General features: G+C 41.8%; 1 protein-coding gene across 1 annotated transcript; it reads left to right on the top strand.

Moving 5' to 3' along the window:
* Positions 1-4,477: 4,477 nt before the first annotated feature.
* On the top strand, positions 4,478-5,437 carry LOC141052166 (olfactory receptor 5AR1-like). The gene has a single exon (XM_073549395.1). It carries the CDS (start codon positions 4,478-4,480, stop codon positions 5,435-5,437), a length of 960 nt encoding a protein of 319 aa, XP_073405496.1.
* Positions 5,438-17,604: the final 12,167 nt, after the last annotated feature.

Here is a 17,604-nt window from a genome sequence, read left to right on the forward strand (position 1 = left end):
GCAGCATTTACAGGGCCCATTATACACTGGAGCATTAGAAATGGGGCCCATTATATATGGAGCATTATTTGGGCCCATAAAACAGTGGAGCTTCATCCATGGGGACCAACATATACTGTAGCATTATGTGGAGCTCATCATATACTGTATCGAACATTATATGGGACCAATGATTCTGTATGGAGAAATATATGGGGCTCATTACTCTGTATGGTGCACTATGCGGTGGCCATAATACTGTATGGAGTAATATACTGTCCATTTTTGGAGCAATTGGAGAATTTAAAATGGATATCAGTCATGTGATGTAAGAAGTCAAGTATTTTTCATTGTACTATACCGCTATTTCTCTGCCGTATCATAGGCTCATGAATTGTGGCATGAAGGAGCACAGTGACACTCTTTGGCCCTGGGCCCACGAAAATCTGGAGCCAGCCCTACCCCCCCACAACTTTAGCCAAATAACCCCTAGTTTTCAATGCCTAACTAATATTATAAAGTAAATTAAGGTTGACAAGCTTAAGTAATAAGAATTTATGTTTTTGGCATTAAAATGGGCACTGTAGGTATGTTTCCTCTCCTCCACTCACAGCCGAGTTTTCTTCCCCATTGACTTGCACTGGGTTTCGTGTTTCAGTCGGCCTTCGACTTTTCACGATAATCGGCCGATTGCGTTCGACCCGACTTTTGAGAAAGTCGGGTTTCATGAAACCTGACTCGACCCGAAAAAAGGCAAAGTCGCTCATCTCTAGTTGAGAGTCCTGATCGGGTCTCTCCATCTGCTGGGTTGACTGTAGTGGAAGAGATGTCTCTCACCATTATATTACTACTCCGGTGAAATTGATGCCACTTTGTTGGTGTGTACCCCTAATTATTTTAAATTTAAAGACTCTTGATTGGTCTCCATCTGCTGGGTTGGCTGTAGTGGAAGAGGTGTCGGACCCCATTATACTTTTTCTACTATGGTGAAGTTGATGCCTCTATGTTGGTATCTGCCACTAATGTTTGGAAATGTGAACACTCCTGGTTGGGTCTCCATCTGCTTGGTTGGCTGTAGTGGAAGAGGCCTCGGTCCCTATTATAGTATTTCTACTGTGGTGAAATTGATGCCACTTTGGTGGTATCTGCTAATAATTTTTGGAAAGGTGTAGACTCCTGGTTGTGTATCCTTCATGTGTGTTGCCTGTAGCAGTAGGCCTCTGAGCCCAGAAGGCTTCCATTTCCTTTGTGTCAACCAACCATGTTACTATACTTGCATTTTTCTGACAATAGCAGTCTACGAAACTGATATTTGTGCCACCTGAGTGTGGCTGAACATAAAAGCAGTTTGAGCTGTTCCATGTGGTATCAGGGCCCACAGCACAGCAGGCCTACACCAATGCTTCACCCACCTTGTTTTAATATAGAGTTCAATTCAAAGCTGTTAATGCTAGCCCAGACCCTGATACCTCATGCATGGCTGACTGCTGCCATGCCATTCTAAAATTAGTACTGTGAGTCAATTGATGCAACTTTCCTGGTGTCTGCATATAATTTCATGTGTTTTGGCAGCTTTTGGCCCCATGTGAAGATGTTGTGTATGTGTTTGTTTTTGCCTCCCATGGCGGTCGGCTATGTTCGACGAATATTCGACAAATAATTTGGCGGATATAGCTAAATCGGTGATCATAATCCGAATCGAACAATGAAATATTCGCTCATCTCTATTCACTGTGTATTAAAATTGCCTCCAAAAAATGTGCTAAACTCTAATTAGTACTCATGTGTTACATGAGGTTTTTCTATCTCTGTGGATTTGTTCCCAGATGTACAGAGTGACTATTAATATGATTGTTTGATAACGATGTACAGAGATTTCTTCATCCTTTACATCTGCTTCATCATAACGATATTTCTATTTCTTGCACAGGTTTTTTAAAACACAGCTTACACTTTTTTTCTATATTCAGGTAAGTTTAGGTCCATTACAAAACTTACGTTTGATATTTGCATTAGCTTTACACCAAATATACATTTTATGACATATGATAGGGGAAAAAGAAATTACTGCTTAATATTAAATTGTATGTTTTGGACATTCTTGCTTTTGCTTTTTTCATTCCTTTCTTCCATAAGCCAATAACATTTTTACATTATTACATTACACTGTATCAAAGCTTTTTGTTTAAGTTGGACAAATAAATTAGATCATTTATCTTATCATATAATATTTTTTAAAAGGTAAAGATAAAATTGGAAAAAAACAGCAATTCTGTTAATCTCTTTTGAGCTTTGTTTTATGACAATCACTGTGAGATTAAAATGTAAAGTTTATATACTTTCTCCATTAGCACTCATAACAACATACACCTATTTATATCACCTGCAGCCCAATAATATTCTCATTCCACCAAGAATTGCAAAAAAAATTTAGTTCTACGACTATTCATATAAAATGAAAAGCCGCACTAAAAAAAGTCATATACATAAGGTTAATAAACACATAAAACCAAGTATTAGCTAACCTGTTCACAGACAGTAAGTTTCCAAAGGTACTATGTTTGGTGATAGCATCCAAAGTGAGTAATCCGCCGTATAAGTCTACAGAAAGTATGTGGATGATGCCCTGGCTGGTAGCACTTTCCCCAAATACCGTCCTTTCAAAAATCGAGTTGTCAGTTCCTGTGAGCTGTCACACCTATCAAGATACCTAGTATTTCTGGGAAGCTCACTCTCCTTTATCAGGGATAGTCCCGTAGTTGAAGTGACATCACACTGAACCCTGCAACTCCATTTTTTAGAGGACAACATTTGTGGAAAGTGCTACCTGCCGGGGTAACATCCACATACATTCTGTGGACTTTTACCACAGATTACAAACTTTGGATACCATCACCAATCATAGTATCTTTGAGAGCTTCCTGGGTCTGAACAGATTGGCTAATCCTTGGTTTCATGTGTTTATTAACCTTATGTGCATAACATTATATTAGCCTGTATTGTCATTTTGCACGAATAGTCTTTTAATTATACAAAATATAAGGTTACCTATTTTTCTGCATGTCAATACGAATTCTACTTGACAAAAAAAATTAGAATGTGTCTTCACATTTTGTGGCCCATCTCTGTGTCTGGGCTTCTTTAGTGGGGTGACCTTTAAATTTACTGGTACCATTTGGACAAGCATGCAGCTTATTATTCCATTTCTGGTATGTAACATGACCAAAAATGGAAGTTGATTTATGATCAAATTTGTAATTTTCTTTGGTTAAAAATTAACTTAGAAATTCATTCATAAGTAAAAGCATAAGTGTGATGGATACTGTTAACTCTTTCTGCAGTCTGTTTTCGACAGTGATTTAAAAAAACAAAAACAGATAGAAAAATTTATGAAACTGTATAGGAAAATTATTTTTTGTCACAAGTATATAAGTAAAAACTTGTATATAAGCAAGTACTTGCACCTAACGTTTTGGGTGCTAACTGAAGATGGTGCAAATGTGTTCGCACATCCCACTTCATTGGCTATGGCAGTGGTCTGTGGCTTCTGCATGGGAGCAGAACTGCCTCTTATCTGCCAACATCCACGGATCTTCTTTTTATTCACAATGATGACATTGCACCACAACATTGACGAGATGACGCATGAGCTAATCAAAAGAAGAGCCACTGATATTGGCAGGGAGGAGGCAGTTCTTCTGCTACCCTTGAAGCAGCCGCAGGTCACATACTATGGCCGATGGAATGGGAAGTGCGATTCTAGGGCTGGTACATGCTACCAATATAACTATAGATTGCACTTTAACAATCAAGGACTCACAAAGCTCCATAATCAGAAAATAAAAAAAGTTACAGGTCTAAAAATATGTCCAAATAAAAGAGGAATTTTCATCTTCACTATCCCCAGTTAGAATGCAACTACTGTGTGAATGCCAACCTCCTGCTCAGTTAATTACCTATGGGGCTGTCAAGCTATGCACTTGCCTTTTTCTGGGGGTCCCTTAAAGAATGAATAGGGCAATGGTGTCTCAATTCTGAATGAGATTAATGGGGATACAAATTACTCGATCTACCAATCAGTTAGGATCCCAGCATCTATCGATAGGTGGTAACTTATTTTCGCTGGACCATACCTTTAAGGATGCACTGTTCTTTGGCGGTCTACTGGTGGGCCCTTGGCATCACAGTCCAATACCGATACCAATAACTGTGCCAGCAACAAAATATCCCCAATAATATCACCAATAGCTTACTGCATCCCATTAATGCAAGCTGCTCCTCTTCTCTCTGACGTGGAAGGTGTGTGAATCCCAACAGGTTGGAGTCCACAATAAATGGGATTAAAATAATCACAAATACATTTGCTATAAAAATACAAAAAGACCATAACAAAAATCTTCCCTGTTTCTTTCATATTCTAAAGGTGCGCAACATTATTGAAATGTATTAATAACAGTAACTAAAATAATTAAAAAAAGATTTAATTAACTCTCATTTTATGGATCTGAACAACACCCCTGAGAAGACATACTTTATTATTAAAGGTATGTCAGATATCCCCAAGCTACAGCTTCCATTCTTCCTTGTGATGCTCCTTATTTATCTCATCACTCTTGGTGGTAACATGACAATTCTTCTTCTGATCACCCTTGATCATCATCTCTATACTCCCATGTACTTCTTTCTAGGGAACTTATCCACGCTGGACATGTCCTGCTCCACTGTAGCTCTACATCAAGCTCTTATTTCGTTCCTAACGGGACACAAAACTATCTCGTTTAGTAGCTGTTGTGCACAAATATTTTTGTTCTTGTCATTCACTTGTGATGAACTCTTGATTCTGACGGCTATGAGCTATGACCGCTACGTGGCCATCTGCAACCCTCTACGATACAATGAGGTTATGAACAGCAGGACCTGTTTTCTCCTGGCCGGTGCCTCTTGGATCATGGGTTCTATAAATATCATACCATGCCTCTTGGAAATAATCTCATTCACATGCTACACATCATTGGAAGTCAACCATTTCTTCTGTGATCTTATACCCGTCATAAAACTTACTTGTAGTGACACAACTATTTTGCAACTCTATATAATTATTGAAGGAATATTAATTGCCACTTTTACACCTTTCATCCTAACTTTTATATCCTATGCTTTTATCATTAGTAGCATATTGAGGATACGGTCTAGTACCGGCAGACGTAAAGCTTTCTACACATGTTCCTCACACCTGACTGTTGTCACCCTCCTTTATGGCACTCTGTTTTACCAATATTTACGACCCATTTCATCAGTTAGATTGGAGTCCAATAAACTCACCTCATTGTTTAATACAGCCGCAGTCCCCATATTAAACCCCCTGATCTACAGCTTGAAAAACAAAGATGTGATAGCGGCAATGAGGAGAAAGTTATGCTGTTTTAAGACCAAGAAAGAAGTAGAAAATAAAAAGTAGATTACTAGAAAGGAACTGATTGTTGAAACATATATTACTTTTGCTATTGTCTAAATGTATAGGAAGAACATAAAATTAAGAACATAAAATATCAATCTCTAGAGTTAAGGAAATTATGGTGATTTGTGTGTGTGAAAAACATTGCGCAACGTTGATGTAGGTAGGACAGGTAGTTTTCTTTTTAAGCAGAAAAAATTCTAACAATACTTTGAACATATAAGTTTTCACATATTTTCCATATCCTTCTGCGATTTACTCCTACCCTAAGTTAACATTTCTAGCTTGACTTTACAGCAGCTACATGGCATTGTTTTGCTACCATTTTGTAAATAAGGAAATAACAACTGCTTTCTCGTTTTCATAGAATTATTACTTACTGCTAGTGAGATGGGACACAGTACATGGGCTTCCATCAGGCATCAGAGTGGTTGTTCACCTTTTTGATGGAAAGAATAACATGATATTCAGGAGAGAGAGGTACGGAGCTGCAAACGTTACCGACCAGCAAATGATTGCATTAAGTCCACTTTGATCACTGGGTGGGTGCTCTTTCCACTGGGGAGCACAGTAAGAGAGGAAAAAAAGGAGGAAGTGAAAAGACACTCCAGCCCATAAGTAAAAAATAGAAAAACGTTATTATAGCATGTCAAAAAAGATTAAAAACATGGGAAACACCTGACGTGTTTCTGGCGTACGCTCTGCACCCTTAGTCATAGGCTATAAAACACATGACATAGCATAGAATATATACATGTTGTTAGGAGTCGGGTTTCTCCCTCTGCACAGGAGGAATCCCGAGCCTTGTCTTCTGCAGTTTCTCATTCTTTCCCGACCGCAGAGGAGGCTGCTCAGCAGAGATGTCGATCCTGGCATCTTGCTCAGGCTAGCACTGTCGGTTTGGTTGCTGCCGCCTCCCCTGGTCCAACTATAACAATCCACACTTGCCAGCAGCGAGCAGCTCCTGGGACTAAGTCCTTCTTTTGGTCCACTGAGCATGCACGTAGGACGACCTCTCATTGGAGGTCGGAGGTCATGTGCTCAGGTCCTGTTGCTGCTCTGATTGGACCACTAGGAAGGTCCTGGAAGGCTGCAACTATAAAAGCCTTGCATGGCTGCCTGGCCATGCGCTAGTATAGAATTAAGTTCTTGTGTGTGTGATGATGGATGCATGTTTCTGGTGACTGACTCATTATACATCCCCTCCCTTGGTTGTGCATGTAATAGGGTTAGCAGAGTTAGTCAGTGCCTAGTAGTGGCATTGCCTATGCGCCACAGTGCTCCAAGGTCTTCACAAGTGCTAGCGCCAGATTGTGCCATCCTGCACAAGGCACGATTGTACCGCATGTACCGCAGCGTCCGTCAGTGCGGCATCGTGCGCAGTTAGTGCACTTTCCAGACTTAAGCTTAGGCTGGTTAGTGGCATCCGCCAGAGTGGTGCTGTACGCACATCGTGCGGTTATACCTTTAACCCCTTTCTGCCATGAGACGTACTATCCCGTCCATGTGCCCTGGGACTTAATTCCCAGGGACGGGATAGTAGGTCATAGCGATCAGCGGCGCTCACCACGGCCGGGTGTCAGCTGATTATCACAGCTGACACCCGGCACAATGTGTCAGGGGAGGTCACAGACCGCCCCCGACACATTAACCCCTTGCACACCGCGATCAAACACGATCGCGGTGTACCGGGGGTTTAAGGGAAGCATCGGCAGGGAGGGGGCTCCCTCCGTGCTTCCCTGAGCCCCCCACGGCAGCGCAATGTGCAGCGCTGCTGCGGGGGGCTCCTTCCCTGCAGGCCCCCGAATCCAAGATGGCGACGGGGACCTTCGGGGGCCTGCAGGGAGCTGGCTTCATCAGTGCCTGCAAAGCGCAGGCATGAGGAAGTCTGCTGCACTGCCTGTGACAGATCGCTGATCTGTCACAGTGATCTGTGATGTGACAGATCAGCGATCTGTCACAGGACAGTGATGTCCCACCTGGGACAATGTAATAAGGTTAAAAAAAAGTGTTAAAATAATTATAAAAAAATCGCCAAATAAATTAGAAAAAAAAAATATTCCCCCAATAAATTCATTTTTTGGAAATGAAAAAAACAAAAGCAATAAAAGTACACATATTTGGTATCACCGCATCCATAACGACCTGCCCTATAAAACTCTCACATTAGTTAACCCCTTTAGCAAACCCCTTAAAAAATAAAAATAAAAAACGACGCAAAAAATAATGATTTATTATCATACCGCCGAACAAAAAGTGCAATAACGCGCGATCAAAAAGACGCATATAAATATCCATGGTACCGCTGAAAACGTCATCTTGTCCCGCTAAAAACGAGCCACCATACAGCATCATAAGCAAAAAAATAAAAAAGTTATAGCTTGCAGAATAAAGTAATGCAAAAATAATTATTTTTTGTATAAAATAGTTTTCATTGCATAAAACCGACAAAACATAAAGACCTAAATGAGGTATCGCTGTAACCGTACTGACACGAAGAATAAAAGGGCTTTATCAATTTTATCACATGCGGAACGGTGTAAACGCACCCCTCCAAAAGAAATTCATGAAACGCTGGTTTTTGTTCATTCTGCGTCCCAAAAATCAGAATAAAAAGCGATCAAAAAATGTCACGTGCCCGAAAATGGTACCAATAAAAACGTCAACTCGTCCCGCAAAAAATAAGACCTCACATGACTCGGTGGGTCAAAATACGGAAAAATTATAGCTCTCAATATGTGGTGATGCAAAAACTATTTTTACAATAAAAAGCGTCTTTTAGCGTGTGACAGCTGCCAAACATAAAAGCCGCCATAAATAGTAAATCAAACCCCCCCGTTATCACCCCCTTAGTTAGGGAAAAATAATAAAATTAAAAGAAAATGTATTTATTTCCATTTTCCCATTAGGGGTAGGTGTTGTGAGCTCATTTTCTCGTTCACCTTTGATGTCCGATGAACTCCCTCTGCTGGTGAAAGGAGGTGGTGAAACTGATTTGGATGGGAGAGAGTTGTCACCTGAACAGGTGGATTGCGATTGGACATCAGGAATCTCTGAGTGGATATAAGGCAGCCGACGCCCTGTAGGGTTGCTGGTGATTTCTCTGCTCTGACCTCTGGTCTCCAGTTCAGTTCCTGTCTTCTAAAGCTGTTTTGCTCTGTTATTGTTCCATGAGATTTTGTCTGATTTGCTTAGCTTTGTGTTCAGCTGCCCCGGCTGGGGCTTTGATGAATTTCCATTTTTGTCCCTGATTGGTTTAATCTCTTTTGCTCTGTCTTCAGAATATATCGGAGTGCTGATATAGGGATTTTGAAGTCTAGTGACTTCAGGGCCGTTTTTCCTATTAGACGTGTTGGAACATTTTTGGTAGAGTTTTTGCAGATTGCAGCCGGCATCTTTTCTGTCCTGTCCTATCTAGTTAGTTGGGCCCCATCGTTTGCTCTGCCTGTCTTTCTGTCTGTGTTTGTGTTTTCATCTCTTTTCACCGACAATACATGTTGGGGGCTGTCTATTGCTTTGGGGTCTGCTCTGGGGCAGTTTAGATTTTCCCTTTCTTTCTTTAGGCTTATGTAGTTCTCCGGCTGTGACGAGGCGTCTAGGAACTCCGTAGGAACGCTCCACAGCTACTGTTAGTTGTTGTGAATAGCTTCAGGGGTCTGCAATCCGCTAGCTACAAACCTCTCCAGTTTTCTGGACTTGCTTGCATTTTTATTTTTTCCTCCTCTGGTGACACATTCATAACAGTTAGGGTTAGGGCTAGAGTTAGGGTTAGGGCTAGGGCTAGGTCTAGGGCTAGGGAAAGGGCTAGGGTTAGGGCTAGGGTTAGGGCTGAGATTAGGGTTAGGGCTGTGTTGGGGTTAGGGTTGGAGTTAGAATTGGGGGTTTCCACTGTTTGGGCACATCAGGTGCTCTCCAAATGCAACATGGCGTCTGATCTCAATTCCAGCCAATTCTGAGTTGGAAGAGTCAAATGGTGCTCCTTCCCTTCCAATCTCTGCCATGCGCAAACAGTGTTTTACCCCCACATATGGGGTATCAGCCTACTCAGGACAAATTGCAAAACAACTTTTGGGGTCCAATTTCTCCTGTTACCCTTAGGAAAATAAAAAATTGGGGGCAAAAATATCATTTTTGTGGACAAAAATGATTTTTTTATTTTCACGCCCGGGCGTTATAAACTTCTGTGCAGCACTTGGGGGTTCAAAGTGCTCACCACACATATAGATAAGTTCCGTGGGGGATCTAGTTTCCAAAATGGGGTCACTTGTGGGGAGTTTCAATAGTTAAGGTACATCAGGGGCTCTCCAAATGCACATGATACCCGCAGACCATTCCATCAAAGTCTGCATTCCAAAACGTCACTACCTCCCTTCCAAGAACCGACGTGTGCCCATACAGTAGTTTTCTCCCACATACGATTTTTTTATTTTCATGCCCGGGCATTATAAACTTCTGTGAAGCCCTTGGGGGTTCAAAGTGCTCACCACACATCTATATAAGTTTCTTAGGGGGTCTAGTTTCCAAAATGGGGTCATTTGTGGGGGGTTTCCACTGTTTAGGTACATTAGGAGCTCTCCAAAGGCAACATGACACCCGCAGACCATTCCATCAAAGTCTGCATTCCAAAACATCACTACTTCTCTTCCGAGCCCCGACATGTGCCAATACAGTAGTTTTCTCCCACATACGGAGTGTCAGCGTACTCAGGACAAATTGGACAACAACTTTTGGGGTCCATTTTCTCCTGGTACCCATGGGAAAATAAAAAAAATGAGGTCTAAAAGATCATGTTTGTGAAAAAAAATACGATTTTTTTATTTTCACGCCTGGTCGTTATAAACTTCTGTGAAGCACTGGGGGGTTCAAAGTGCTCACCACACTACTAGATAAGTTCCATACGGGGTCTAGTTTCCAAAATGGGGTCACTTGTGGGGGGTTTCCACTGTTTAGGTGCATCAGGGGCTCTCCAAAAGCAACATGACACCCGCAGACCATTCCATCAAAGTCTGCATTCCAAAACGTCACTACTTCCCTTCCGAGACCCGACGTGTGCCCATACAGTAGTTTTCTCCCACATATGGGGTATCAGCGTACTCAGGACAAATTGGACAACAACTTTTGGGGTCCAATTTCTCCTGTTATCCTTGGGAAAATATAAAAATTGGTGACTAAAAGATCATGTTTGTGGAAAAAATACGATTTTTTTATTTTCACGCCTGGGCGTTATAAACTTCTGTGAAGCACTGGAGGGGTCAAAGTGCTCACCACACATCTAGATAAGTTCCTTGGGGGGTCTAGTTTCCAAAATGGTGTCGTTTGTGGGGGGTTTCCACTGTTTTGGTACATCAGGGGCTCTCCAAACGCGACATGATGTCCGATCTCATTTCCAGCCAAAAACGTCAAATGGCGCTGCTTCCCTTCTGAGCTCTGCCATGCATCCAAATAGTGGTCTACCCCCACATATGGGGTATCAGCGTACTCAGGACAAATTGCACAATAACTTTTAGGGTCCTGTTACCCTTGGAAAATTAAGAATTGAGGGTGAAAAGATCATTTTTGTGGAAAAAATATGATTTTTTAATTGTACGGCTGTATGTTATAAACTTCTGTGAAGCCCTTGGGGGTTCAAAGTTCTCACCACACATCTAGATAAGTTCCTTGGGGGGTCTAGATTCCAAAATGGTGTTATTTGTGGGGGGTGTTCACTGTTTTGGTACATCAGGGGTTTTCCAATCGTGACATGGTGTCCGATCTCAATTCCAGCCAAAAATGTCAAATGGCGCTGCTTCCCTTCCGAGCTCTGCCATGCGCACAAATAGTGGTTTACCCCCACATGTCAGGTATCAGCGTACTCAGGACAAATTGCACAATAATTTTTAGGGTCCTGTTACCCTTGGGAAAATAAAAATTGGGGGTGAAAAGATCATTTTTGTGGAAAAAATATGATTTTTTAATTGTACCGCTGTACGTTATAAACTTCTGTGAAGCCCTTGTGGGTTCAAAGTTCTCACCACATATCTAGATAAGTTCCTTGGGGGGTCTAGTTTCCAAAATGGGGTCACTTGTGGGGGGTTTCCACTGTTTAGGCACATCAGGGGCTCTCCAAGCGTGACATGGCGTCCGATCTGAATTCCAGCCAATTTTGCATTGAAAAACGCAAGTTATTTGAATGAAATTTTACCACTAACATGAAGTACAATATGTAACGAGAAAACAATGTCAGAATCACCAGTATCCATGGAAGCGTTTCAGAGTTATTACCTCATAAAGGGACAGTGGTCAGAATTGTAAAAATTGGCCTGGTCATGAACGTGCAAGCCACCGTTGGGGGTAAAGGGGTTAATCTTTTCAACACCATTCAGTCCTCAAGACAATAAAATCATTTCCATCATCAAAAAATATTTACCTATCGTTAATCAGGATGACAAATTGTGTGACACCCCAGAGTCTGGTTGTCACAGTGGCATCGCCTCCCTCTAAAAGGTGAAGTCATGCGTTTATTTGTTAAAAAAACGGAAATTTGGCGAAAATTTTGAAAATGTTGCCAATTTTCCAACTTTGAATATTTATGCCCTTAAATCACAGAGATATGGCACACAAAAAACTTAATAAGTAACATTTCACATATGTTTACTTTACAGCAGCACAATTTTGGAATCAAAATTTTTTTTTGTTAGGAAGTTATAAGGGTTAAAAATTGACCAGAGAGTTCTCATTTTTGCAACACCATTTTATTTTTACGGACCACATCACATTTGAAGTCACTTTGAGGGGTCTATAGAAAATACCCAAAAGTGACACCATTCTAAAAACTGAACCCCTCAAGGTGCTCAAAACCATATTCAAGAAGTTTATTACCCCTTCAGGTACTTCACAGGAATTTTTTGAATGTTTAACAAAAAATGAACATTTTTTTTCACAAAAAAATTACTTCAGGTCCAATTTTTTTTATTTTACCAAGGGTAACAGGAGAAATTGGACTGCAAAAGTTATTGTGCAATTTGTCCTGAGTACGCTGATACCTGATATGTGGGGGGGGACCCACTGTTTCGGAGCATGGCAGAGCTCAGAAGGGAAGGAGCGCCGTTTTACTTTTACAATGCATAATTGGCTGGAATTCAGATCAGACGCCATGTCAGGTTTGGAGAGCCCCTAATGTACCTAAACAGTGGAAACCCCCCACAAGTGACCCCATTTTGGAAACTAGACCCCCCAAGGAAATTATGTAGATATGTGGTGAGAACTTTGAACCCACAAGGGCTTCACAGAAGTTTATAAAGTACAGCCGTACAATTAAAAAATCATATTTTTTCCACAAAAATGATCTTTTCACCCCCAATTTTTATTTAACCAAGGGTAACAGGACCCTAAAAGTTATTGTGCAATTTGTCCTGAGTACGCTGATACCCCATATGTGGATGTAAACGACTATTTGTGCACATGGCAGAGCCCAGAAGGAAAGCAGCGCCATTTGACGTTTTTGGATGGAATTGAGATCGGACACCATGTCGCGTTTGGAAAGCCCCTGATGTACCAAAACAGTGGAAACCCCCCACAATTTACACCATTTTGGAAACTAGACCCCCCAAGGAACTTATCTAGATGAGTGGTGAGAACTTTGAACCCCCAAGGGCGTCACAGAAGTTTATAACGTACAGCCGTACAATTAAAAAATCATATTTTTTCCACAAAAATGTTCTTTCACCCTCAATTTTTATTTTTTCAAGGGTAACAGGACCCCAAAAGTTATTGTGCAATTTGTCCTGAGTACGCTGATACCCCATATGTGGGGGTAAACCACTATTTGGGCGCATGGCAGAGCTCGGAAGGGAAGCAGGGCCGTTTGACTTTTTTGGCTGGAATTGGGATTGGTCGCCATGCCACGTTTGGAAAGCCCCTGATGTGCCTAAACAGTGGAAACCCCCGACAAATGACACCATTTTGGAAACTAGACCCCCCAAGGAACTTATCTAGATGTGTGGTGAGCACTTTGAACCCCCAAGGGCTTCACAGAAGTTTATAATGCCCGAGCGTGAAAATAAAAAATTCATATTTTTTCCACAAACATGATCTTTTAGTCCCTAGTTTTTTTATTTTCCCAAGGGTAACAGGAGAAATTGGACCCCAAAAGTTGTTGTCCAATTTGTCTTGAGTACACTGATACCCCATATGTGGGAGAAAACTACTGTATGGGGACACGTCGGGGCTCTGAAGGGAAGTAGTGACGTTTTAGAATGCAGACTTTGATGGAATGGTCTGCGGGTGTCATGTCGCATTTGGAGAGTCTCTGATGTACCTAAACTGTGGAAACTCCCCACAAGTGACCCCATTTTGGAAACTAGACCCCCCACTGAACTTATCTAGATGTGTGGTGAGCACTTTGAACCCCCAAGTGCTTCACAGAAGTTTATAAGGCCCGGGCGTGAAAATATATATTTTCCTAAGGGTAACAGGAGAAATTGGACCCCAAAAGTTATTTTGCAATTTGTCCTGAGTAGGCTGATACCCCATATGTGGGGGTAAAACACTGTTTGGGCGCATGGCAGAGCTTGGAAGGGAATGACCACCATTTGACTTTTTCAACTCAGAATTGGCTGGAATTGAGATCAGACGCCATGTTGCGTTTGGCGAGCACATGATGTGCCCAAACAGTGGAACCCCCCAATTCTAACTCCAACCCTAACCCCAACACACCCCTAACCCTAATCTCAGCCCTAACCCTAACCCTAGTCCTAACCCTAACCCTAGCCCTAACCCTAATGGGAAAATGGAAATAAATACATTTTTTTAATTCTATTATTTTTCCCTAACTAAGAGGGTGATAAAGGGGGAATTGATTTAGTATGTATAGCAGGTTTTTATTTTTGACAGCTGTCATACGCTAAAAGACGCTTTTTATTGTAAAAATAGTTTTTGCATCACCACATTTTGAGAGCTATAATTTTCCGTATATTGACCCACCGAGTCATGTGAGGTCTTGCGAGACGTGTTGACATTTTTATTGGTACCATTTTCAGGTACGTGACAATTTTTTGATCGCTTTTTATTCCGATTCTTGGGACGCAGAATGAACAAAAACCAGCATTTCAAGAATTTCTTTTGGGGGTGCGTTTACACCGTTCCGCCTGCGGTAAAATTGATAAGGCAGTTTTATTCTTTGGGTCAGTACAATTACAGTGATACCTAATTTATGTCTGTTTTTATGTTTTGGCGCTTTTATGCAATGAAAACAATTTTATATAAAAAAATAATTATTTTTGCATTGCTTTATTCTGCGAGCTATAACTTTTTTACTTTTTCACAGATAATGCTGTGTGGTAGCTCGTTTTTTGCGGGACATGATGATGTTTTCAGCGGTACCATGGATATTTAGATCCGTCTTTTTGATTGCGTGTTATTGTACTTTTTGTTCGGCAGTATGATAATAAAGCATTATTTTTTGCTTTGTTTTTTTATTTTTATTTTTTAAGAGGCTCGCTAAAGGGGTTAACTAATGGGACAGTTTTACAGGGCGGGTCGTTACGGACGCGGCGATACCAAATATGTGTACTTTTATTTTATTTTTTATTTCCAAAAAATGAATTTATTAGGGAATATTTGTTTTTTTTTTAATTTAGCGATTTTTTTATAAATTATTTTTACACTTTTTTTTAACTTTATTACATTGTCCCAGGGGTGACATCACTGTCATGTGACAGATCGCTGATCTGTCACATCACAGATCGCTGTGACAGATCAGCGATCTGGCACAGGCGCTTCACAGGCTTCCTCATGCCTGCGCTCTGCAGGCAGTGAGGAAGCCGGCTCCCTGCAGGCCCCCGAAGGTCCCCGCCGCCATATTGGATCCGGGGACCTGCAGGGAAGGATGCCCCCAGAGCAGTGCAGCACATCACGCTGCTCCGGGGGGCTCAGGGAAGCACGGAGGGTGCCCCCTTCCTGCCGATGCTTCCCTAAACCCCCGGTACACTGCGATCGTGTTTGACGTGTCGGGGGGTGGTCCGTGACCGCCCCTGACACATAGTGCCGGGTGTAAGCTGTGATAATCAGCTGACACCTGGCCGCGATCAGCGGCGCTCACCCCGTGAGCGCCGCTGATCGCTATGACGTACTATCCCGTGGCAGAAAGGGGTTAAATCAGAATCTGAATTAGGCTGCTTTTACACTTGCCGTGTTTTTGCTGGCCATTTTTGCGGCCCCAATATATTCCTATGGGGACACAAAAACGGCCTGCAAAAATACATCGGAGTGCCATGTGCCGTATTTTCTGATTCCAATTCATTTCTTAATGATATAGTCTTTTTTGGTAGATTTGTTAATGATTTACTGTTTGTTTGGTGAGGCATTTCATCTAATTTATCATTGTTTCATTCTTATATTAAATCCAATATTTTAAATCTTCAATATACCAATAGTAATTAAAACCTACAAATTCCCCTTTTGGATATTCTTTTAATTGGTGATCCTTTTCAGCATTGCATCCATACTACCTTGTATAGTAAGGAAAATAGTGGCAATTCACTTTTGCTATCTTCGTCTTCCCACCCTTCCCATACTATTCTGTCCCCGGGGCCTGTGGCTGCAAATATGGCTCTGTGAGATGCTGAATCTCTTCACCTTACTTACAATTGGTAATGGTCACAGATAGCTCAACTCAGCTGCCAGCACACATGTTATGAAGAATCCAGAAGAGACTTTGATTTCCTTAAGAATTCTTGTTGAATGCATACAAACAGCAGCAGGTAAAAAAGACTTTCTTCAGACAGGCTGAAAGCACATATGCTTCTAATGAAGCCAAGATGGAGAATGAGACACAAGGGGAAGAAGAAGGAAGTGACATCACACCCAGAAGAGGGAGACAGGGAGACAGAAGGGACAAACTTGATGGAAAGGGAGGATTTCAGCTATGCAAAACACAGGAAAACATAGCAACAGTAAACAATATGAGAGACTGCAATACAGCATGTAAAATGCACAGGACAGTCTGTAAATTGTCTCATTCATGGGACATAACACTCCCCGTCTGAAATCTATAGATTTAATAATTTTTATGATGTCCTCTGAATTTGTCACTGTAGACCTGAAAAACAAATGGGGAAACAAGAACGCAAGTAATAACAACAACAGTTGTAGTCCAATTGGCATGGTCCAATCTTCAGTTGGAGGCATGAAGTCCTCAAAAGCGGAATAGACCGAGTCCAAACGTAAACCCATCTTCAGATTGGGGAAGCCGCAGCGTGCAAACACTTCCACCAACCCAATAATCCGCTGGAGAAAGTTCAAATGTTCGAATGTTCCAACACAGCTGGAGGAATACATGGCAGTAGGCTTCCCGCCATGAGCTGTGTCCATAAACAACGACTTTATGTGATGTCCTTCTTCGGTAAAAGTAGCACAAGCTCAGTGACTGGAGGGAAGAAAATACGAGTTGAACCGCCTTTCGTAACCTTGACTTCTACCTTACGGATCTTCCCGTCATCGCTTGGTGTAACCTTGGTAATAAGACCCAGTGGCCAGTCGTTGCGATGAGCTTCTTTATCTTTAAGGAGGACGAGGTCTGCCTCTTGTAGATTAGGTTTTGCAGTCTGCCATTTGTGATGGCTTTGAAGCAAGTGCAAGTATTTGGTTTTCCAGTGGTGCCAAAAGACATTGGACAAGTGTTGTACCTGTTTCCACTGACGTTTGTAAATGTCCCAATCCACAAACTTCCCTGGAGGAATTGCAGCAGCGCCAACCTTCTGAGTAAGAAGTGTAGCAGGAGTAAGGATCATTGGTGCATCAGGGTCCGATGTTACTGGTATCACTATACTGTCTGTGTAGACGGTAAATGAATCAATAGCAATGTCCATTTCATCCTTTATAGCTTCAGCTAACTCCACTGCCAGAACGGCGGCACAAAGTTCAAGTCTTGGAACAGAGTTAGCAGGTTTCGGGGTTAGTTTTGCCTTACCAAGTATGAATGCACAATGCACCTTGTTACCTTCTTCCAAGGCCTTCAGGTAGGCTACGGCAGAGAAAATGTGGACTTCTCTTCTGATGGTGGCTGAAAGGATGCCTGGGGAGTAACACCGTGGGACTTGAAAATGCTCTAAGACCTTCAGAGACTTCTTCCATGCCTCCCACCTTTGTTGTTTCTGGGATGGTAGTGGAGTGCCCCAATCCATACACTCGGC

Source organism: Dendrobates tinctorius, unplaced genomic scaffold, assembly GCF_039654945.1.
Source record: "Dendrobates tinctorius isolate UK_male_01 unplaced genomic scaffold, ASM3965494v1 ptg000158l, whole genome shotgun sequence".
NCBI classification, from domain to species: domain Eukaryota; kingdom Metazoa; phylum Chordata; class Amphibia; order Anura; family Dendrobatidae; genus Dendrobates; species Dendrobates tinctorius.

Coding starts and splice junctions, on each gene's coding strand:
- LOC141052166 (XM_073549395.1), top strand. CDS start 4,478: ATGGATCTGAACAACACCCCTGAGAAGACATACTTTATTATTAAAGGT.